The sequence below is a fragment of the Lutra lutra genome, chromosome 11, assembly GCF_902655055.1.
Source record: "Lutra lutra chromosome 11, mLutLut1.2, whole genome shotgun sequence".
In the NCBI taxonomy this organism is placed as follows: Eukaryota; Metazoa; Chordata; class Mammalia; order Carnivora; family Mustelidae; genus Lutra; species Lutra lutra.
This window is the reverse complement of record NC_062288.1, coordinates 15,144,872-15,168,146: the sequence shown is the minus strand read 5'-3', so window position 1 is coordinate 15,168,146 and position 23,275 is coordinate 15,144,872. Positions and strand designations below refer to the sequence as shown.

General features: G+C 39.8%; 1 protein-coding gene across 3 annotated transcripts in view; it reads right to left on the bottom strand.

Moving 5' to 3' along the window:
• AMPH (amphiphysin) overlaps positions 1 to 23,275 on the bottom strand; it is a 259,498-nt gene that overhangs the window by 112,497 nt on the left and 123,726 nt on the right. For all 3 annotated transcript variants that reach the window (XM_047695519.1, XM_047695517.1, XM_047695518.1), the window contains exons 3-5: positions 15,551 to 15,605; positions 7,305 to 7,399; positions 5,283 to 5,378 (exon numbers count right to left, since the gene is read on the bottom strand). In XM_047695519.1, the coding sequence (XP_047551475.1) occupies positions 5,283 to 5,378; positions 7,305 to 7,399; positions 15,551 to 15,605 (246 nt within the window). The remainder of the gene's footprint in view (positions 1 to 5,282; positions 5,379 to 7,304; positions 7,400 to 15,550; positions 15,606 to 23,275) is intronic.

Sequence of the window (23,275 nt, the reverse complement as noted above, 5' to 3'; positions counted from 1 at the left end):
GTTGGTTAAACATCTGACTCTTGATTTCAGTTCAGGTTATGATCTTGGGATCATGGGATCAAGCCCCACATCAAACTCTGTGTTCAGCACAGAGTCTTCTTGGGAGTCATTCTTCTTCTCTCTCTGCCCCTCCCAAGCTTGTGTGTGTGCTAAGTAAATAAAATCTTTTTAAAAAGTCTTTTGCAGATAAACAAAACTGAAAGAATTCACTGCTATCATAGGAATTTTAATACAAAGGAAAGCTACACACAAAACAAGTAAATACCAGAAATTATAAAATTCAAGGTCAATATACATGATTTTGGTTTTTTACTTCTAAGTGCTTTAAAAGGTAACTGATTATCTAGAACGAAAAAGAAACGGAAAAATGTAGGTTTTATAACGTATGTAAAGGAAAATTCTGTAATAATAACAGAGAAAATGAAGAAAGAACTGGAGGTATATTATTTATATAAAAGTACTATGATAGTATTTGAAGTTAGACTGGTAAAGTTAAAGATGTATTTTATAAATTATAAAGCAACCACTAAAACCTTAAGTTAAAGAGATATACTCTATCTCTCAAATAAATAAATAAATAAATATCTAAAACAAAAGTGAGGGGCACCTGGGTGGCTCAGTTGGTCAAGCGTCCGACTTTTGATTTTGACTCAATCATGATCTCAGGGTTGGTGAAATCTAGCCCCGTGTTTGTCTCCATGCTCAGTACGGAGTGTGCTTGAGATTGTCTCTCCCTCTGCCTCTGCCTCTGCCTGTCCCCCTTTCTCGTACACACACGCACTCTCCCTCAAATAAATAAACCTTAAGAAAAGAGGGATAACTAGTAAGTAAATAATAAGCCAATTTAATTAGTCTGTTACAAAGCCCAAGAATTTGGCCTTTTTGAAAAGACCCCTAATGGTCCAGTTACACCAAGTCCAATCAGAGAACTACTACAAGAGGAGATCCTTTAAAAACTTTGAAAGTTAATATAGTAGGAAGAAGAAAACAACAATATATTTATGGCATAGAAACACAGTCACAAGTCACAGACCCTCAGCAGCCTACAGTATAGGTGTTGCAGGGATTATCCCCACTTTACATGTAGAGAATTTCAAGTTGCATGAGATTAACTGATACCTTGTCCAAAATTGCTCAGAAAGTCTGTAGCGAAGATGAATTAGATGTCAGCCAACCAGTACCAAGAGTAGGCTGTGGCACACGAGACACCCAGGCCCAACATCTAAGAAGGCCCTTACTCACAGGGTCACATAGTTGTGGGCTCAGCAACCAAGAGTAGGTGCCTCCTTATATCTTGTACTCTAATGCCCTCACCTGCCGCACCCAATCCCAACCCTCCTCCTGACTCTCGGTTAGTCCTTCTAACTGCGCCCATATTTCTCTGACCTACCCATCATTCAGTTACCACCTGTCACTCTATGCTATTCCTCTATACTCCCTTTAGGATGGGTGAGAGGTGGGCTGGGGCAGTTACTCTCATTCAGCTACTTCCAATCTCTTCACCCTCTGCACCTACTGCTTTCAACTGGTGTTAGTACTGGAAAGCATGGCTGACTCACATTTGCTTAAAGATAGGGGATGAATTAGTCTAGGCAGGATGCACGGAGGCCCTTCAGTGTTCCCTAGTGGGGACAGTGTGCCTATGAAGTGACAAAGCTCATTCTTTTTAGCAAACATCTTACTACTACCTTCAAAGGAACACTGTCCCTTGAAGCAGTGACCTTGTATAACTCCAGGTATCTCTGGTAAAGCTCTGCTTCATGAACTTGTAGGGGAGGGAGTGGGGTGTGGAACTCTTCTTTAGTATCTTCCAAGAAGCAAATCTTGATTCTTTGATGATGAGTGTGATTTTTTGAAAAGAGCCAAAATTCAAAGTCTTCCAAGCCTGGGAATAAGGTGGAAGAGTACGCTAGGTCATCTTTTTTGTTCAAAAACAGGAAGTGAAATAAATTATGTGACTCATTTTCTTGGGTAACCGACAAGTCCATTACAGAGTAGGGCTTACCATAGTAGATGGCCTGTTTTGAAGTCCATCACTCATTTTGATTCACACATTTTTGTGTTGGAAATACAAATCAATCTTATTTCCTTCCTTATCTGACACTTGAAAAACTTGAAAAAAGAATCAAATCTTCTAAGGGTAGAGTTAATTCACCTTACCTTTTATATGGGAAATAATACAATTTCTATTTAACCATCCAGTAATAAATTTTATTAAATAAATTTACTAGTTTAACAGTAAAGAGTTTAATGAAATGGTTCAATTGAAATTTCTTCAAATTCCCCACTGCACACTGAACTTATACACTAAAAACTTTTAATTTATTGTATTTTTTTAAAATGTCAATAATAACCCCAATCCGGAATTCACCTTGTCACACTGCTGTAAATATATGTTTAGGTGCTTATGTGGGGCTGCCAAGATGCAATCTATACTACATTTTACAATAACTGCTCACAGCTGTAAGGTTGCCTGGGTTGATGACAAGCTGGCTCTTATTAGAATATTGATTTTAGATGTCCGTGCTGCATAATAAGAACTGTAACACTGGGTGCCCTGCCAATCACAGTTGGAAAAGTCAAATATCAGTCCCTCATGAATGGTACTTCATAGCCCTTGCTGGTGAGCGGCAGTAAATATTTGGGGAAATTTGCCCGACATGTTAACTACACATGGACTGTTTGATTTTAATGGAAGAGAAGTCAGCTGTGTTCCATGCTTTGAAAACTCTCCACACAGTATTTTCAGTCATTAGCTTCCTTTCCATCAATAACCCGTTCCTTACAGAAACCTTCAGCACTAACTTGATGGAATGACAGAGTCTTCATCCCCTTCTACTTTCCGTTCAAGTGAGCAAAGACACAGAGGATAACTTAAGTGTATCTTCACAGAAAAATCACCTCTCAAATATTAGGAACAACTCCTTGTCATATGAAACAGTCTCGCAATTGTCTACTTTGGATGAAGCCCTATGTGTATGGCAGGATATTCTAAATGTGACTTCAGAGAAAGAGAAACAGGTATTATTTCAGCCTCTTTCCATGATGCAGACAACACCATGACATGTATTTTATTTATTTTCAAGACACCCAGCTAGATGACATTTTTCCCAAATATCTAGTGTAGATGGTTCAATCACTGGAGGATCATCTTTGTGCATGACCTCAACTGTGGACCTCAAGAAAATAATGCTTAAGCAAAAGTTCTGAGTTCTTCATCTTTCTGATGTAAAACAAACTGAAAATCCTAGCTAATCTCATCCATCATGATTTTATTTAATTAATCGACTTAAAGATTTATTTATTTATTTTTAGAGAAAGATAGAGAGGGAAGTGGGAGACCATGGGTAGGCAGAAGGACAGAGGAAGAAAGACAGAATACATAAGCAGATTCCCCACGAGCGTGGAGCCTGACATGCGGCTTGATTTCACGACTCTGAGCCAAAACCAAGAGCTAGGTGCTTCATCAACTGAGCCACCCAAGTACTCCCATTATGATTTTATTTTAATCTGTGTTTCAATGCAGGTACTTCTGTGTGTATGTCTTCTCAAATTATACACTCCTAGAGAGTATGGCCAATTTCCAAATAACTATGGCTGAGTAGGACCACAGCAACTAAGATCCTCCACATTTTTTTGAGGATACTAAGTTTTTGTTCATGAAGCTGAACAGCTTTTCAAATGTGTTTTTCTCTAGTCAATCACAGCTTTCATTTGCTTAGTTAAATCATACTATGAATGTATATTATATGAATAATTTAGGCTAGTTTGTAAACTGCTTTGAAATTTTCAAGTACAAGGTCAAAGTTTTCCCTTATCTTCTTCTGATTTGTTAGGAACTGATATTTATGGAGATTAAATTACCACACAATAAATGATATTCTGAAGTGTAATAATAATGATTCTGAGACTCTTTGCTCCACAAATGTTACAAACTCTAAGCCAAAATGTGACTGACTGTCCACCAAATAATCTGAAGATATCCCAAGACATATTCCCTATAGGCTAGTGCATGTAGCCTCACTGGATCCTAAAATTTTTTAATTTATTTTTTAAATCTCTCAGAAAATTTTAAAAAGCCAACTTACATCTTTAAAAGAGGATAAAATCATGCAACAGCCCTCTGAAGTGTTCTCCTGCCTATTATGATAACATCATTGAGAATCTATCATTTGGACTTGTTCTCTGTGACATTCTGCCACCGAGGCTAATTAATGTACCTAGTCTCATCCACTGAGGTTTTTGTTTGGTGCCCCTGCATCCCAAAACACACTTTGGATGTTGTCCATCTAGTTGTTAGGCGTTATGTATGGAACCAAGGAAACTGACTTCATTGACAGGAGGGCTGCTCTGGCTGAGAAGCTTCACTATGCTTTATGGCCAAGGCCAGTGCATGTTACTGCAGCTAGTGTCCTGGTGTTCGGCCATGGCTACAGAGCAGGCCAGGGAAAAGTGGAGATTCACATCAGAAGTCAGCTAATTAAGACTTTGCAGATGGATGAGTGCTGGTTCACGTCTACCTTCAACCTATAAGAAGCCCAGCACCCTGGTACCTACCTGGTATTCCTCCTTGAGCAGGAAAAACAACTGGGGTGCAGATCTATTCCCACTACCATCTGCCAGGTACAGCCCTGATGGTTTAAAAATCATCTCTATCTCCAGAGTCAATTCTACATCTACAATGTTTGATCCTCCGCTTATGTATTTCCCATCAATGAATCCAAGTATCAAATAAGACAGATGTTTTAGACTAGATATTGCTAGATCCAGTTGCTAATGTATTTGATACACTTCTATCTTAACAGTTCAATATGATCCAAAAAATTTTAAGGAGAGAAAACACATGCAGGTATGCTCTGAACAATAAACGAGGAAAGATTAGATCTTGCTCTCAGCTTTGCAATGAAGTTTCTCCTTTCCTGGAGACTGCTGTTTATTCTAATGGAAATTCTTATCAAATGCTATACAATAAAAAGGTTGGAACATAAAGAAGATCAGAATTTTTGGTATCTGGTTTGCAATTTTGTATCTGGGAGACTAAAAAGACGTCTGTAGAGAAATGAAAGATGAAGCAGTTCGCTAAAGGGGAAAATGTGACTTCTGTGGCTACATTTCATTTCAAACCAACAGGAACAGGATAAAGCTTCCATGCTTAAGTAAATGAAAAGTTACTGTCTTTGATGTCAGTTGGAGGACTCTGAATTTCACTTATCTCTTGCCCACATTTCAGTAAGTACATAGAACCATTCAATTCTTCCCTTTGCAGACACAAAGTAAAATACCTTTATGTCAGGAAATTGGCCCAGATAGGTATCCAGTGTCAGCAAGGACCCATCCACTAGTTTTTGATGGAAGTCTTCCCACAGGACATCACATTTCTGAGAGAAGAAGAGAAATAAAGAAATAACTGCTAAAGTGTTTTAAAGTATACTTTTCACCAAACTTCTAAAAAAAAAATCAGGTATGATCAAATTAGATAAATAGTACTTTCTCAGATAACAGATGTTAGGAAAAAAATGTGCATTATTTAATAATACAATAAAATTTCAAGGCAATTTGGCTACCAGTTCTAATCGACAATGTAGGCTACCAAGGATACAGACTACATTTTCCAGCCTGTGTCACAGCTAAGTGTAGCCACAAGACTAAGGTCTGGCCAAAGGGATGAACTTTTAGGAAGTGTCCCTAAAAAGATGTTTGTCTTCCCCAATTCCTCCATTTGCTGACTGGGTGCAGAAATGAAAGCCAATGGCAAGGAGGCAGCAAGGATGGCAAAGATGGACCCCTGATGTCACCAGACCTGGGCTGCTCACTCCCAAGTCTTTTATGAGAGAGAGATAAATTTCTACCTTTGGAAAACCATTTTTGGGGGGGTTAGCTGCTTGTGTTTATTTTTCACACTTCAAATACGGATCCTCATTGTTACAGATGCCAATTTATGAAATTTATGCCAACAAAAAAATTTAAACCCTCCATATGAAAAGCCTCATCTTCTGATGTGAATAGATGCTTTCAACATGTAATGTTTGGCTCCTTCACCATCGGAAGAGCCCATATTTAGATCTGCAACTAAAGGTTTCAAAAATTTATAAGGTAAGCATTTAACAACATGATGTTGAAATGTTGTCTTCATATTGAAGAAAGGTGAGAAAAAGCAATTAATTAGTAATTGCATGGGAAAGTGGTATGTGGAGGCTGGTTTTGCCAGATTCAGATTTTGAAAGTTTTCTAAACGGCTAAGAAGGCCAAGAACTTTCCTTATAAATGAATCTCTGGGCTTTTTCTTTTTAATCCTAACAAAATTATGAAGGTCGATATGGGGGTGTCAGAATTTTCATGGAGCAACCTGGGGCTGCACTGTTAACCCATCTTTCCAAAGCCCACATAGATGGTCAGTGCATCACACATCAGCCTTTCTCTCGAGCTGGGGTGGCCATATCTCTTAGGTCTTCTGTTCCTCAACACTCATCAGTGAGTTCATACCAAGTGGGCATGACAAACGCCACTCTTTAACAAAGAATCTGGACATGAGAGAAGCCCTGACAGGCACTTTGCTACCATCAGTAATAATGACATGTACCGAGCACCATCCCAGTAATGTGAATACAGAGGCTTTAAATGTGTTATTAGTAGGTATAATTCTTATTCTTACTCTGCAGATGAGAAAGCTAAAGCCTGAGAAGTTGAAGAACTCATGCAACATCATAGAGAGACCACTCCTGGTTTCCACCCCATTAGGCCTTTAACAAAGCATAAAATATGCACTTTCTCACTTCCTGCCAGCCAGATGGCCCTCGGCTGCAAATTGGATTTCAGGTGTTAAGACATGTCTAGGGACAAAGGCTTCTGGAAGTTATATTCCTATTAGCAGGCTGACCACATCTGTCCTGAGGTTCTGCAGACCAGTGAATGGACCAGTGGCATTTAAGTGAAATAGATGCTTTTTTGCGCCTCCTGACCCTGTTTTCAAGAAGGGATGGGGAGAGAAGGAGTGCAGGGACGAAGTTCATATACAAAATCATGCCCTGAGCCAGTTCTGCTGCTGAAATGAGCTAAAATGTGTAGAAAGGCAGGAAAACACTATTCTTATTTTGAAGAAAAATCATCTTTAACACACAGCTCTCTACCCTAGTAGTTTTACAATGGCTCACTAATCACTATGAGTTTGGGCTGATCAGGATGGCAGAACCGTATGGTGTCTTCGGGGTGCACAGTGCCCTGTCATGATTTAGTGGATCGTGCTGGAACACTGGCAGAAGTGCCCCGGCAGAAGTGCTCCTGTGGTCTGTGCTCCTGGCTCATACCTCACCAACCATCTTCACGTCTTCCCGCCCATACCAGTCAGGCTCGTAGACTTCATGCAGCGACTCTGTGAGCTTCATTGAGGCTTCTTGCATGCCTAGTGTTGGAGAAAAACAACTCTGGTTGGATAGACATGGGTGAGCCACCCCTTCCTCTGTCCCCTCCTTTTCTAAGATAGAAAAACCTTGAGTTACCCACTAATCACTGAAGGAAAAATCTTGAAGGCATGACTGTTACTTGCATCTGTAGTCACAACCTCCCCGTGAGGGTCTCTAATGTATCTGATCACATTGTGTATTTTCTCTTATTTTCATGATAATGGCAGACACTGAGTCTTGAAAAAAAAATCAACAAGGTGTCCTATTCTGAAAATAATAGTAATGTCTTCTATTACACATGCCATCACTTAGGACATGACACAGAACCATAAATACACAGGAATCCTAAAATAATTTGTCCATAAACTATGGAGCTCTAAAAATAAAATTAACCCTAAAAGACTTTAAATCTGAGAAATAAAGCTTTGACAGAAACAGGTTGAAGCAAAATTAACAGGATTCTAGGACAAAACAGTTGGAAGTAGTTTAAGTGACCTAACCATTTTTGAAAGAAAAAACAAGAAAAAATTTTCTTTTTATAACATGATTAAAAGCTACATATACAGTTTTAAATCAGAATGCTTAAATCAGAGTTTTAAATCTGTGTCAGAACTTCCATTAGACATACATTTGGTGTGGGTTGCAAAACCATGGTTGTTAAATAACAGGAAAGATATAAAGTGTTCTTGTGCAACATGGTGACAAAAAGTATCACCAAATCTTTTACAGTCTCTGCTCTGCCCCTCCTTCAAACCACGGAGGTGACAGTGTGGGTTGGATGGAAACATCACAGGGCTGAGAACAGTCCATAGTGCGTTCTTTGGCTGGTGCCTTGGAGGAACTCTTCCCTGGCACCAAACCCTCCCTACCAGCTGGAAGCTGAGACCTGGCCCAGTTGATGTCTTGGCTTTTGTCACCAGGGATTATGAAAATTTCTTTAGAAATGAAAAGCATCTCATAAAACTTAATGCCACGGACTCCACAATGGAAAGTTTTTATGAAACTGAAAGCTGCAACCATCTAGACTCAACTAGATGCCTGTTGGACGTAAGGGAGTCTATTCTGGGTTCAGTTATGAGAAAAGGACAAAATAAAAGATGTGTGAAGTGATAGAAGTATGTCCTTGAGGAATAGGTACAAAAGTCAGCATGGTATTTCATGGTACGTTTTCTCTCTAGGCAGGGAATGCCCCTGTTCTCCTTCTGATAAGATGCAGATATAGACTTGGTCTGTATCTATATCAAGATATAGACTTGAGAAGTTTGAAGGTTTCCACGTCACATGAAGTAGGAAAGCCTGTAACCCTCTCTCCATGAAGCAAATCACTGAGCATACTAAAGAATTTTCCAACAACATACTGTATGGCTCACACCAGCTGAAACAACTTGGTGACCAAAAGAATCAGCCCCAGCAGTGATGACATGAAGACATGTGAGTGTAGACAGCCAAAAATTAATGCAAAACCTGCAAGTGTCCCCTAGTACTTTGAATGCAAGCCAATGAGCATGTCCCCTCTTCTATGTGTGGCCACTGCTGAGGTGAACCAACATGATGTCCAGCATCCACATTCGCCCCTCTCCAAGGACAAGTAAACCTCTATTAAGAAACGTACCCCTCAGAAGTCAGTCACTGGTTGACATCCTTCCATAACTCAGATGCCAAAAGGCTTCTGAAGTTTTCCCTTAAATCTTTTTGTCTTAAGTCTGATGGAAATTATAAATAGCTGTGTAGACAGGTACTTAAGGTCTTAAGAGGAAGAAAAAGAAATGATGGTATTGTAGGACAAATAACCTTTGTGGTGAAAAATAAAACTGTGAATGTAAGCTTAAAATAAAATTATATAAGACCTTACTCACTGGGGCTAAAAGCAAAATGTTGCAGTAAATATGCCTCCTAGCAGCCAAAAATAACTACTAATTGCTCTATGGATAAGTAAGTAGTGATGGAAAATTTGGAAAGAATCCATTTTGACATAGAAATTGTTTCTAGAACACTCCATAGGAAGTACTTGGATGGACACATAGGTGAACAAGACACAAGCTTTGCTTTTAAGGGGCCTAAAAGAATAGCAAAGATTTTAGGGATTTAGAACTTACTCTGCTGACAGAGCGTAAGAGAGAGAGAGAAAGAAAAAAAAAGGGGGGCTAAACCCAAGTTCCCTTCAAAGTAGCTTGGCAATGTCAAAGCAAAGAGTAGATCCTAAATGCTACCTCTGGCTTTTAATAATATCTATATCCAGTATTTTCTTAAAAGATTAGTGATTTCCAAAACTGCAAGACAGGCACCTAATATCACACATAGAATTATTATTTTACTACTGGATAGGAAACACTTCCCTTGCTTTAAATTTTGGACCATCTCCAAGGCATTTACTGCAACATCCTCTTTCCCTCTGCAACCAAATTTGCAAGTTTCTATTTTCACCCTCTAAGATATGTTGCAGAGATTACACTGCTACAAGAGTGCTCTTTGTACAGCCTGAGGGTGTATGTTTTAGTTAAAAATAACATTAGCTAAAATACATTATGGCAATAACCAGCAGCAGCTATAAACCATTACAAGAGTATCTAAAATATTGTTAAGTATCTGGCAGCTCAGCCCATTGTTTAGAAGAAAGCTGTTTAAGAAGCCAGTAGTTGGCTCAGAGAAAAGCAGGATGGGGCATCTTTCTCCTAGAGATTCAAGGAGAGCAAATATAGAAGCAAATATAGAAGTGGTGGGGGAGGGGAGGCAGAGTGTGAGATGGCTCGAGGACAGTCAACTCTCCCGCTGGGTCATGCTCATACATAACAAGTCACATACAATTAACAAGTACTGATGTCACCATCTGGGCCATGCTCCGTGGAGAGGAAGTTCTTGTGTGTTCATTATCCCTGGGTCTGGGCTCCACCATCACCCCCGCATCAGTGATTCCTGATTCCAGCTCCCTACTGGACATCTCCACTTGGAGGTGCTACTGGTTCCTCAGGCTTCACGTGCCCAAAACAAACTCAGAACTTCCTGACAAAACCTCATCCTACTTCCCTTCCTAATCCTCATCAATGTCACCCAGTTTTCCCAGTTAGAAAACCTGAAGTCATCCCAGATTCATCCTCCCAATGTGACGATGTCACCAAGGCACACCAGTCCTGACTAATTCTCAAATGAAGTCCCTTGCTTCCATGCCCACTGCCACAGCCCTGAACTGGACATCCATCATCTATCATCCATCATTTGGATTAGATGACATAATCCATGCAAACCATTGAGCAAAGTGGTTCTGCAAAGCTAACATTCAAATGTCAGCCACCATTATGAAAAACATTTCTGAAGGCACTGTGTCATAACAATTAAAACTATTATTTGCAATCCATCAGCCTTTGTTAAAATCTGGGTTCTAATACAGATCATCTCTGTGATGTTATGCAAATTACCTAACCATCCTAGACCTCAGTCTTCCAAAGTACACACTACTTTTTATAAATGATAGTACATGCCATGGTCACAGTTGAAATTCTAAGAAATGAGACAATAAAAGCTTAATTCAGTGCCTCGCACAGAAGTGCTCGATAAACGTTAGCTTTTCTCAATATCGTTACTAAATACTAGACTAGACTTTTAGGAAGACTTGCAGCTCCATCTCCTCTAGCCTGAATCCCGCAAAGCCACAATAACTCTAAATTTTTTTTCTAAAATGCTAATCAGATCATGTGACTCATCCCCTTGCCTACAGTAGTGCAATGACTCCCTTCTGTGCTGACAGACTGAAACCCCAATACGATAGGATACCTAAGCATTCCTACCTTTCCACATCTCATCCATTTCTGTTTCTTGCTTACCCTCAATGATCTACTTGTTCCCCAAAGAGCCCAAACTTCTTCATGCTTCCTGAACCTTTGTAGCTGTAGCTTCTTTCATCTAGAAAGTCCTTCCAACATCAACCTCAGTCTCCGGCCTATCTCATCACCTGATAACTAGTTATATTCCCTTCCTGGGTCCATTTAAGTGTAAGTTCCTTGGAAGGACCAACCTGGTCTCCTGTCCTGCGGGGGGTAGGGTCGGGGGGGGTCTCTTGTCCTCTGTTGTGAGGCACACAGTGCGCACTTCTGTTAAAGCATGTACTACTATGTATACGTGGCCTTTCTGTTCATTTAACTTTCTCCCCTTCCCTGCAGCCAGCTCCACGACAACAGGCACTCTGCCTTGTTCATCTCTGCATCTCCACTCCATAAATGAGGCTCAATACATTTGCTGCTAAGTTAAAATGAGAACATTAAGACCTACCTTGCAAAGCCTTTAGAAATAATAATGACCTACAGAAGTGAATGGCACCCAGACATCAGTGATAAGAAGGTAAAGAGTAACCTCATTTCCCAGAGTCCTAGTGGTAGAGATTTGAAGGTCTTCTGAGAGCACTTGGAGCACTTTATGGATGAGGAACCCAAGGTAGCTGAGAGCTTGGTGATCTTCCTACCACTGCCCCTGGGGCCAGACCCAGGGGCCATCACTCTAGGGCCAGATCTCCTTCCTCCATAATGTTGCCTGCATTACAGTACAATTAGTTAGCTAGTGTTCTTTTTTTTGTGAAAGCCAGAAAAACTGACCACAAAAGACCTTTGAAAATCCAAATTATGATTTATTTAATGCCTACCCCTATCTTTCCTTGTGTTCCTCAAAAACCCAAAAATGTGCTCCAAGGAACTCTAATTCTTGGTATGACTTTGAAAAGAGAAAAGCACTGCATCATCAAATACCTGGTAAATGCTGGCCACCCATAGAGCTTCTGGAGATTATATTAACATATTAAGGGTCCTGTAGTAATTATGCTCTGTTAGAAAATTCATTCCAACCAGCTGCGACCAGAGTAATTTAGACATAGGTCGCTTTTATGGAGTCTGATTTGTTAACAGAACGTGTGTTGGGGAAGAGCTCCTGGAAGGTCCTTTCTCCTTCATATGGGAATGCGTCCATTAGAAATGGAAGCAGGACACAATCTGCAACATTGGAAGGCTGTTTTGATGCTGCCCCAGTTCCAGACACTGCCCCTCTGGAACTAACTCTTCACTTGGTGGATTCTCCTAGACCCCAGTAAGGAAAAGAATTATTCCAGTCTTAAAGGTTTAAAAAAGCAATCTTCCTACTAAGGATGTAAAATTGACCAAAATACAGAGACTTGAGAAGGAGAACTGAATTCACTCATTCATTCAACAAATTTATCCACATCAAAAAAAAAAAAAAAAAGCAGCCAACATTGAAAAAAAAAAAAAATCAGCCAACATAAAAAAAATCCTGTGGGGGCGTCTGGGTGGCTCAGTCGGTGAGGCGGCTGGCTCTTGATTTCAGCTCAGGTCATGATCTGAGAGTCCTGGGATCGAGCCCCATGTTAGGCTCCGCGCTCAATGGGGAATCTTGCTTGAGAGTCTCTTCTTCTCACTCTGCCCCTCCCTCCACTCATGTACGTGGCTCTGTCAGATAAATAAATCTTTTTTTAAAGATTTTATTTATTTATTTGACAAAGAGAGAGCACAAGTAGGCAGAGTGTCAGGTAGAGGAAGAGGGAGAAGTAGACTCCCTGCTGAGCAGGGAACCCCATGCAGATCTGAGTCAAAGGCAGATGCTTAACCAACTGAGCCACCCAGGTACCTCAATAAATAAATCTTTAAAAAAAAAGTCCTGTACTTGGGGCGCCTGGGTACTCAGTCAGTTTAGCATCTGCCTTTAGCTTAGGTCATGATCCCAGCTTCAGGCTTCTTGCTTGGTGAAGAGCTTGCTTCTCCCTCTGCCTGCTGCTCCACCTACTTGTGCTCTCTAACAAATAAATTAAATCTTAAAAAATACATACAAAAAAAAGCAAAGGACACAACAAGGATGGACCTAGAGAGTGTTAAGTGAAATAAGTCAGACAGAGAAAGAAAAATACAATTCCACTCATATATGGAATGTAAGAAATAAAACAAATGAACAAAGGGGAAAAAAGAGACAAAAACCAGACTCTTAAACACAGAGAACAAACTGGTGGTTGCCAGAGAGGATTTGGGTGGGGGGGGGGGGGGAGAGATGAATGGGATTAAGAGTTCACTTATCGTGGTGAGCACTGAGTAATATATAGAATCGTTGAATCACTGTATTGTACACTTGAAACTAATATAACACTATATGTTAAATATACTTCAATTTATAAAAAAGCAATGCCTTAGGAGACATGTGGACCAGGGTATGTATCTTGGCCATGCTGTTTATTAGTTCATGACCTTGAACAAGCTATTTAACCTCTCTGCACCTCAACTTTTTCACCTATAACATGAAGACGATGCAAGTACCTACCTCACAGTCGTCATGAGAGTTAAAATTATATGCTTTTCCTATATGAGCTTAAATATAGTTTAGTTTATTAATCAATTTCACTAATGCTTTATTATTATGACTAAAATTCCTTTATTCTTAAGATTATGATTTCATTACTTACCACTATTTTTGAAACACTTTCACACACCCACAATGAGATGACTAGAGTAAGTTCTTGGAACTGGAACTACTGTGTCTAATGGGATGCCCCATGCCCCCCCAAATATAGACATTTAGAGGCTTTTGCCAAATTGCTCTTCAGGGAAGCTGTCTTAGTAGCAGTATATGAAAGGGGTTTGCTCCCCACAGCTTTTTCAGTGCTATGCAGTATGGTCTTTTTCATTTTAATGTCTTTAAACATTTCAAAGAAAAATGACAGTATCTCCCTTTTGATTTTATTTAATATTCTTTGATTTTCCATCCATGAGGACAAGTGAAACCATTTTTAAAACTTGAAACTAATTTTTCACACTTAATACCCATCTCCCGATTCTTCTCTGGCTAATTTTTTCTTCATATATTCTACCTATTTTTTTCTTTTCATCAACTGATATTCATTTAGCGTCTTACTGAGCTCACTTAAATTAAATATGTTGTCAAAATGATTTTTTTTTAAGATTTTATTTATTTATTTGACAGAGATTACAAGTAGGCAGAGAGGCAGTCAGAGAGAGGAGGAAGCAGGCTCCCTGCTGAGCAGAGAGCCCTATGTGGGACTCGATCCCAGGACCCTGGGATCATGACCTGAGCCGAAGGCAGAAGCTTTAACCCACTGAGCCACCCAGGCGCCCCTCAAAATGATTTTTTAAACGTAAACATGAGTTTGATATATTTATGAGGTCAAATCTTTCAATCTTTCCCTTTACGTTATCTGTCTTTTGGGTTGGCCTTGAAAAGACCTCATCACCCAAAATTAGAGACTAAGTCTACTGTATTTTATTCTAGTGCTTTAGGGCATGTCTTTGTATACATATTTAACTCTTTACTAGATCTGTAATTGAGAAGGAGGGAGTAGACTATGAGCTTGAGAATCTTAGTTTTCCCTGGATATTTCGCTAGTTGCCAAGACCCCTTGCAGAAAATGAAACTTGTAAATAAGAGGCAGAATGGGGAAAAAAAAAAAAAAGACCCCTTGCAGATGATCCATTCTCCCCCCACTAATCTCAAAGTCTGCCTTATGATCCATCACACCCATGGTTGCATCTGGGTCTACCTCAGTGCAGGCAGCTCTATAAGGAACAGCAGGCAAGAACAGAGCACACCTGACTGCCCTCTCCTATCCTTTACCACCCACCTCATTTCTTTGCCTTGCATGGCTGAGGCCAGGAACCAATGTCACATCCTCTCTGTCTCCATCCAGTGACAGGGCTGCAAGTGCAGCTGATTCCTGTAAGTCACAGGTGTCCAGGGTCATGATTTCTGACAACCCTCTGCCGAAGTATCTTGCCCCTTCAGCTAGATGGCTGAAGTGTGAGTCTGTGAGTGCTCTACACTTGGGACATGCTCTCCCTTAGGATATAAACCAACTGCAGCTTTTCTGAAACAAGGTATCAAGCACGTTCTATCTCACACCTTCCTAGAAATCTCTGGTGTGGGAGGCACTTATTCCTCGTTACCAGCATAACAGTAGACATTTTTTCCTCGTATATTCTAATTATCATTTCAATGGGAATTTGGGAGTGGGCGGAATGAACACCTGTGCTCAAGTGCATCTTGCCAGAAAACCAAATGGATTTGTAATTAACACTTAATCCCGCCACTTGTGAATTTCAAGAACAATCTGTGCCTGGTAACTTAATGCGCAGTAAACAACTCACAAACATTACCTTTGATAGCTGCTAAATAGCCCCGGAGTTCTCGCTGAAGCCTGGTACCTTCTGCCTGAAAGACACACAAACACAGAGATGCTAAGAATCTTGTCTATATTTTGCATGGAAACACGTGAAAGGCAGTAAGACTCAGAGATATTATTACCAGAGGCTCATTCTTGAAAGAACATAAATATGTACACACAGACTAAATAAGGCACCCATCCATGTAAACATTTATAGAGATTTTATTCAACTTAAAAGTAAAGGTAAGTAAGATTTTGCTGAGAACGGGAACTGACCCACCGGAGAGCCTCCTATATATTCAAGAGCCAGCAAGTCCCTAAATGTTGATGCATGGAATACAACAGTCGGAAATCGATCACCACTGTTCAATATGGTAGCTACTAGCTACATGTGGCTGAGTGCTTGCAACGTGGCTTGTCCAAATGGAGATGTACTGTAAGTGTAAAATACCAGATTTCAGAGACTTGGTTGCAAAAAATCTAATTAATAAGTTTTATATTGATTACATGGTAAAATGATAATACTTGGGATATACTAATGATGTGGTTTTGGAATATAGATGAGGTTCAGTGGGGTGAGGTCCGCAGTCAATGACCAAGAAAGAATTCTTGAGACATCTCTAGTGCAAAATGGTGGTTTGGTAAAGCACGAGGACAGGACCCATGGGCAGAAAAAACTGCGCTGGGGTTGTGAGGAGCAAGTAATTATACAGAAGGGGTTGGAGGAGATTTAAAAAAAAAAAAAAAAAAGGGGGAGGTTTTCAAAAGAAGTTCCACATGCTAAAGAGGACCTACAAGGTACCAGAGACCTTGCCTTGTCAAGTTAAGGTTGTATTTCCCTCTAGCAAAGCAATAACAGGAAGATAGTGGGGAGCTTCCTAGAAGAATATCCCATATATCCCAGCCAGGAGTAGGGGGGAGGGGAAGCTGCAGGGTGTCAGCTTATGCTTTGCCTTCCACTAGCTTCTGCTCCCTCATCACTGAATTAAATAACTGTACTATTAAAATGAATTTCACTCTTTCTAGTTTATAAAATGTGGCCACTAGAAATCTTTAAACTACATTTGTCGTGTGTGTTATATTATTCTTTGGCATCACCAAAATAGAGACAGTCGAAAATGATAAATTTTGACATAAAATCTTTGTTTTGGTTTGGATTAGACTTAGAAACTCTGAGATTAAAATGAGACTGCCAGCAGTGGAGAAATGAGGCAGGTAGGGGATGAGCACCAACACATGGTACATGATAAGCAAGTTACCAGGGTGGGCAGCCCAGCCTCAGTTTGTACATACTGGGGAGCTCTGGGAGAAAGTGTCAGACCCCCTTTAGATAACTGGAGAGCAAGGGAAGTGGGGCATTCACTCATCAACTCCAATTAGTCAGATTGGCCACCAGGCTGAGAGCTGCTCCTGGAGGATACCAGAGAAAGGTCTCAGGCAAAGAACCTCCCTTGTGGAGAGTAGATACTAAATCCAGTGGGCTCAGAAAGGGTAGGTACTAGGGCAATTGGAAACATTTTTAAAATATATATTTTAACTGCACAATCATTTAATAAACTTGCAGATAGCTAGCACACAGAAGGACTCCACCTTGGTAATTAATGAAATAGCAACAATAATAGTCCTATTCAATTCAACAAGCATATGTTAGCATTGAGCAAAAAAAGGGGGTAGGTATGAAGGGGGGAAAAAGAAACCCTACTGCCTTCAGTAAATTGCAATCTAGTAGAGGAACTGAAGTATCGAAATAAAAAGTACATTGTAAAGCAGGTTACATTTAGCTCTGCAATAACCATTCCAAGTATTCGGGGGTACAAAGTAAAGAAAATGCTCACCACATTTAAAGATAGACAGTGATTAATACAAAGAAACTCCGAAAAGGAGTGTTTAAGACTATGACTAGACCTCAAAAGGACTTCTGGATAAGACTATTTTTCTACATGATCTAGTATATAGAATGTCTCCACATGGTTTAAAATCAAAACTCTACATTTCTCTTGTTTTGCTGTACTACCCAGAAATATGTTAAGGCTAACTACCACAAGCTAGATTTAAAAGAAAACAACAAACAGACAAACAAACAAACGAAAAAATTCTGGATTTCTGGAGCATCAACGTAAAGTAGAAAACTGTAGGCAAAGGATGAGGAGAATGAATAGAACACTTGGGTAAATGTAGAGGATGAAGAGGATCCGAAGAAACGGGTGGAGTTAGACCAGGGTCCATAGCACCACAAAAAGCATTTGGGAAAGAAAGTAGTACATCTTCCCCATACTTAAGATCTGTGATGTGAGGGGACTGTGTCTGGTTCTGAGTATCTAAGCTGAAATATAAGGCTGTGGGAGGCTGTATCGTTGTTAAATCTACTCTGCCCCACACAACTGTGACCTGATCTGATCTGGGGAAGGACTACACTTCCTGCCCATCAACATCAACCTTGGCCAATGAAATGAGAGTGGAAGTGCCATGCCCCTACTCCTGAGCAGTAAGAAGCTATCATGCAGTCCTCTCATTTCTTTCCCCTCTACCCTGTATCCTATAATGCCCCAGATGTGGGTTGCTTCTCCTGCCAGAATCATGGAGCAGAGAGAACGTGGAGCACTGCTGTTCATAGTTTCACGAGTGAGAAATCAACCTCTCTGGCCAAAAGCCACTGACATGCTGCTGCCAAAGCCTCCCCTGCCCATTTAGGCCTGAGAAAATGGTTCACCATCAATACTGGAAATGCTGAGAGATGGAGAAGCCTGAAATCTAACAGAAAAAAATAAATAAATAACAACAGAGTTAGCAGAAAAGCACCAAAGGCATTGACAGAAACATTTCAGAAGCTAAATCCAATTGGAAGGATTAAGGACAGAGTGGACAGTTTAGCAAATGGAAGTCCGCATGCTTGTCAAGCGATAGAAAGAGGTAAATGGTACAAAGAGAGAAGAAGCGAGGTCCAGAATCCTACATCCTAACAGATGGCATTTAATTTAAAGAGAATACCCACAATCAGATGTGTGACTTACCTGGACAGATCTAGACCCAGATCAATCTAAAGCCTACAGCCCTAAGAGGTACAATTAGAAGGCTCTGAATCCCCTAAGACCTCGCTTCTCAAAATGGGGAAGTGTCCACCTTGGAGTTCTTAATGGTCTGTCTACAGCACAGAGAACCACAAAATACACCTAAAGAATCTCTCTGGAACATCAGTTTACTGGGTGGAGGGGAGCAAACGGAGAAGAAACCATTCTTTTAAACCACTAAGCCACCTGTTCTGATGTACGAAGAAGACCTACACAGAGATTAGATGCAGAACTGTCCCCTGTTTTCACCTGTCCACTTCAGGGCTCTACGGTCCCACCCTTCATGGTCCTTCCCAGTAAGTGTGCAAGTGAGCTAGGAAGAGCCTGTCTTTCACTTAGGAGTCTGCTTTCCCCTCAGAAAGCCATACAAAGCCAGCTGGTTATGAGTCACCATGATCATTCAGGGTTTCTGGAAATCTCAAAAGAGTAATGGGGAAGGATATTCTTTTCCCAAATGTTTAAGAAATAAAGCATGTCAAGCTAATTCCACAATTGCCTTTTCTTTCTGAAAAAGAGAAAGCATGAAATAAATTCAGGCTTCACTCCAGACACTGCATTCCCCTAGCCCAAGGGAAGCAATGAACATTTTTTTTAAAAATGAAGTAAGAATCCCAGAAGAAATTTTTTAGGTATCTAAGAGGGGCAGAAGGTTCAAATTAGACAATAATGACTTAAACAGATGAGTTCAATTTAAGCAGATAAACTCAAAGTCTGATTTAAATAATTTTCTTCTTTTCCAATTATTCAAATTCTTAATTTTTCTTCATGACTATTAAGGTTCATAAATCATTTGGTAATAACTACCTTGAAGATCATCTAAAATTCTGCCTGAATCAAAAAGGTAAAAGGCTCTGGAGAGAAATTTCTCACCTATAATATGCCACAAAGTAGTTCTTCTACAGAACCAACTGCCTAATAAAATTTTCTTAACATCATTATTCTATGTGAATCACAAAGAGGTTTTAAATTAGAAATAAATTCTTATACCAAAGCTCAGATTTCACTGCATCTGAAATTTGTTCCATATTCCTCTGAAAATTACCATTTCAGTAATTCAGCCTTGAATTATGTATTGCACAGAAAACAGATTCAAAATTACACCATCTACAACTATATGAGTGTGTTCTCCCTTTGAATCCTTCATGTTGTACTCTTTAAGGTAAAATGAAATTATTACTCTAATTTGTGGGCACATTCTCCCCAGGGCTTAAGGCAAGATGAAGCCAAGTGATTCTATTATAATTAAGTTGTCTGATTGCCAACAAATACTCCTCCTCGGACAAGATCTAAGAAGGATTCTCGCCTACAACATTCCTTTCCCTGGCATATAGGATAATAATGTGGCTCTGATGCTGAAGGTTCTTCATTTATTTTTTCAATTGAATCATTTATCAGTGTCAGAAGCTGCTGCTTCTCCAGCCCAGACAATGCCGGGCCTCACTTTCTTCCCACACAGCCCAAGGGAGTCGATCTGCTTTTCCTTTCTCATTAAAGCTACTTCTACCCACACACTCCCTTGGGTGTCACACTCTTGTTAAGGCTAGGGAGAAGGAAAGAGTCTCCCTAGTTCCCTGCTTCCCAGCTGTCCTGGAAAACAAGACAGGGTCATTTTGGGTTTCATCATGAAGATAATAAAAAATCAACAGGCATGCAAAAAGTACACATGGTTTTAAAACCTTACAAAGGTCTGAGAATCACTGCCTCTAGTCAAAAAAAATCTGTTTATTCCTTTGCTGAGTGGTATCTTAAAGCTGTTGCTTTCTTCCATTCCTTCCGTTAGCACTACTCGGGAGAGCCACATCCTCCCCCGAGGATTAGAGTGAAACTTAAAATCTAATTAAATAGAGAAAGAACACTGCAGGCACACAAACACGGAAGGTTTCAGATATCTGTCTTACTCAATACAAAGAAATAACATTCTATATTAATTAAACCTGTTTCCAAATTGTTTGACATCAGACTGGCCCTCAGTAGAGCCAATTCCTTAATTATTTGTATATATATGTCTTGGGGTAGATGGGGGAGGCGAGGGGGGAGGGGTGTTGGACGAGGGGGGTCCAAGACATGCTGCTCCTGGATAGATTTCATCTAAAGTCTCTCTTCAGGGGCGCCTGGGTGGCTCAGTGGGTTAAGCCGCTGCCTTCGGCTCAGGTCATGATCCCAAGTCCTGGGTTCGGGCCCCACATCGGGCTTTCTGCTCGGCAGGAAGCCTGCTTCCTCCTCTCTCTCTCTGCCTGCCTCTCTGCCTACTTGTGATTTCTCTCTGTCAAATAAATAAATTAAAAAAAAAAAAAATCTTTAAAGTCTCTCTTCAGCACCTTGGACAGCCCCATTCTTCAAACAAAGATTTAACCTAGATAGTATCAAAGGGCCATTACTACATCAAAGTTTCCTACTGCACTCTGATAAGTGAACAGAGGACTTTTAAACATGTTTCCTTCAAAGTGAGCCAAGTCCCTAGTAAGAAGAACTACCTACCACAGACTCCAAAACTCAGAAGTGTCTCAAAATCCTATAAGGCATTGGGCTTAAAAACAAGGTTGCATTTAGCTGTGGTAAATGACATTTGATGATTAATGAGTCAAGCTGTTTATTGTTTAGATATGCTAAATTCTGAAGCATTAAAAATATATCAATATTTGTTAATACTTACGCCTAGAACTTCAGAAGCCATAAAGAGGTATAATTTTGTTAGCTTACCTTTAACCCTGTTACTTCTGCCCAAAGAAGCCTCAGTTGAGGCATTAATTTGATTGAATTATAGACACAATGCATAGAATGAATGAATAATTTCTAAGGAACTACACTTAGGGCAGCAATTACTGAAAATTCAAGGGCATGCCCACATACCACCATGTATATGATACCTCTGTGCAAGGGTGTGAATCATTATGGCCCTGACTGTGCTTGCAAAACCAAATCCAGTCGGTATTACTCATAGGGTTATGCAAATCTAGCCAAATACCTTAAACAATAAGCATTCATTACCTATTAAACAACCAAGGGCTTTCTGAGTTGACTTGTTAAAATGTTGTGAGTGTAGTACTAATTTACATTTATAGGTAACTTTTGTCATAAAAAGAAAGGATGGACAGAAGAAAGAAGACACCACATACATTACAGAAATATTTTCATTAACTTGCCTCTCAGAAATTGTGATTTGATGCTCAGATAGAAAGCCAACAGTACTGACATATAAGAGTTGGATCTGAAGAGATATAATGTCACAAAGTTATGATTTCACAAAGTAAGTCCTGTCATCTCATCTGTGATCGTGAGCCTATAGAAGTTCCCATAGTTACATTATTATTATTTTTGGCCTTTCCTGACATTTTTCTCATGAAAAGGCTAAGTAACATTATCAAGTTAAAATTGGCCCAATTTCTCAGAGTTCAGACAGGTTAACTCAATCTTAAAAGCAATGCTAATAAGATTTCTTATCATTTTTGAAGCTTAGAAGAAAATTAGATTATCAAGGAGATGAAGTTTAATAAGGCCATAATCATCATCTTGATTAACAGATTACTAATCTGAATCCACTTATGATTAAAGATAACCTTAGGCCACTGAACACTAAAGGCACTCTTGGTCTGTGAAGAAACAGAGCTCTTTCCCTATGACAAGTCAGATGTACTTATACTGGAAGATGACAGATTTTCAAAGGTAAATGCAGGAGGGTCTCTAAAATTTACATTTTTGTTTCCTTGCTTTAAGGTCTTTGTAGTTAACAGGAGCCATCATTAAGAACCTAACATTGACTTGATAGAAAAATTTCTCCATTTCAATTTTTTTTCTTTTGGCAGATATTAATGCAAAAGATTTAAAAGAGAGAGGAAATCTAAATGGGTTTTGAAATCTGCATTGATGGCAGTGGAGGGTAAGAGGGTACAGGAACATGTGACAGACAGCAGAGAACATCTCAGCTTCCACAATTTCATCCCAGATTCCTGGCCCAATTTCCAACTCCCCTTGTCAGCAATTCCAAGAATATTTACAATCTGAAAAACAAATCAAATATATTCTTTACCTTTCAACAAAACAAAACCAATAATCTAGCTACTAGTAATTCCATATAAAATTTTCCATAGAATTCCCTTAAGCCCACTAACTCGAGTCATGTAGATCTCTATTCTGGTCTTACGGTAAGCTAACCCATGTGTGTAAGGGGACATAAGTGTCTAGTTAGAACTATTAAAGTCACCACATTCAGGTTGGATACAATGTGAAGATATGCTTTATTGCTGTTAGGCAATTGAGTTTGTGATCCCTGAAAAGCCGTCCCATTTTTTTTTTCTGTACATGTGTGCACACGTGTGAGTGTGTACATGTGACTCATAAGGTGCTTTAGGAGTATTATATAAACATTTTTTCAACCTTGGCCTTAATACCTAGAGCACAGTATTTAATATAGTGGAGAGGAAATCAACACAGAAATTCAGGGAAACGCCACGGGACTCCCACCCCAACAATGGCTTATTGTTCAATGTCCCTTTCTGTGGGTGTGGATGTCTACAACGTTGCATTGTGATCGAACAGGACGGGCTGTAAAAGTATGAGAAAAGCCAACTGCTCTGTCAAGTTACTAATGAGATGTATTAATGAGAGGAAAGGGAGTGCCCTGTCAATCATTATGCTAGTCACAGTATAAT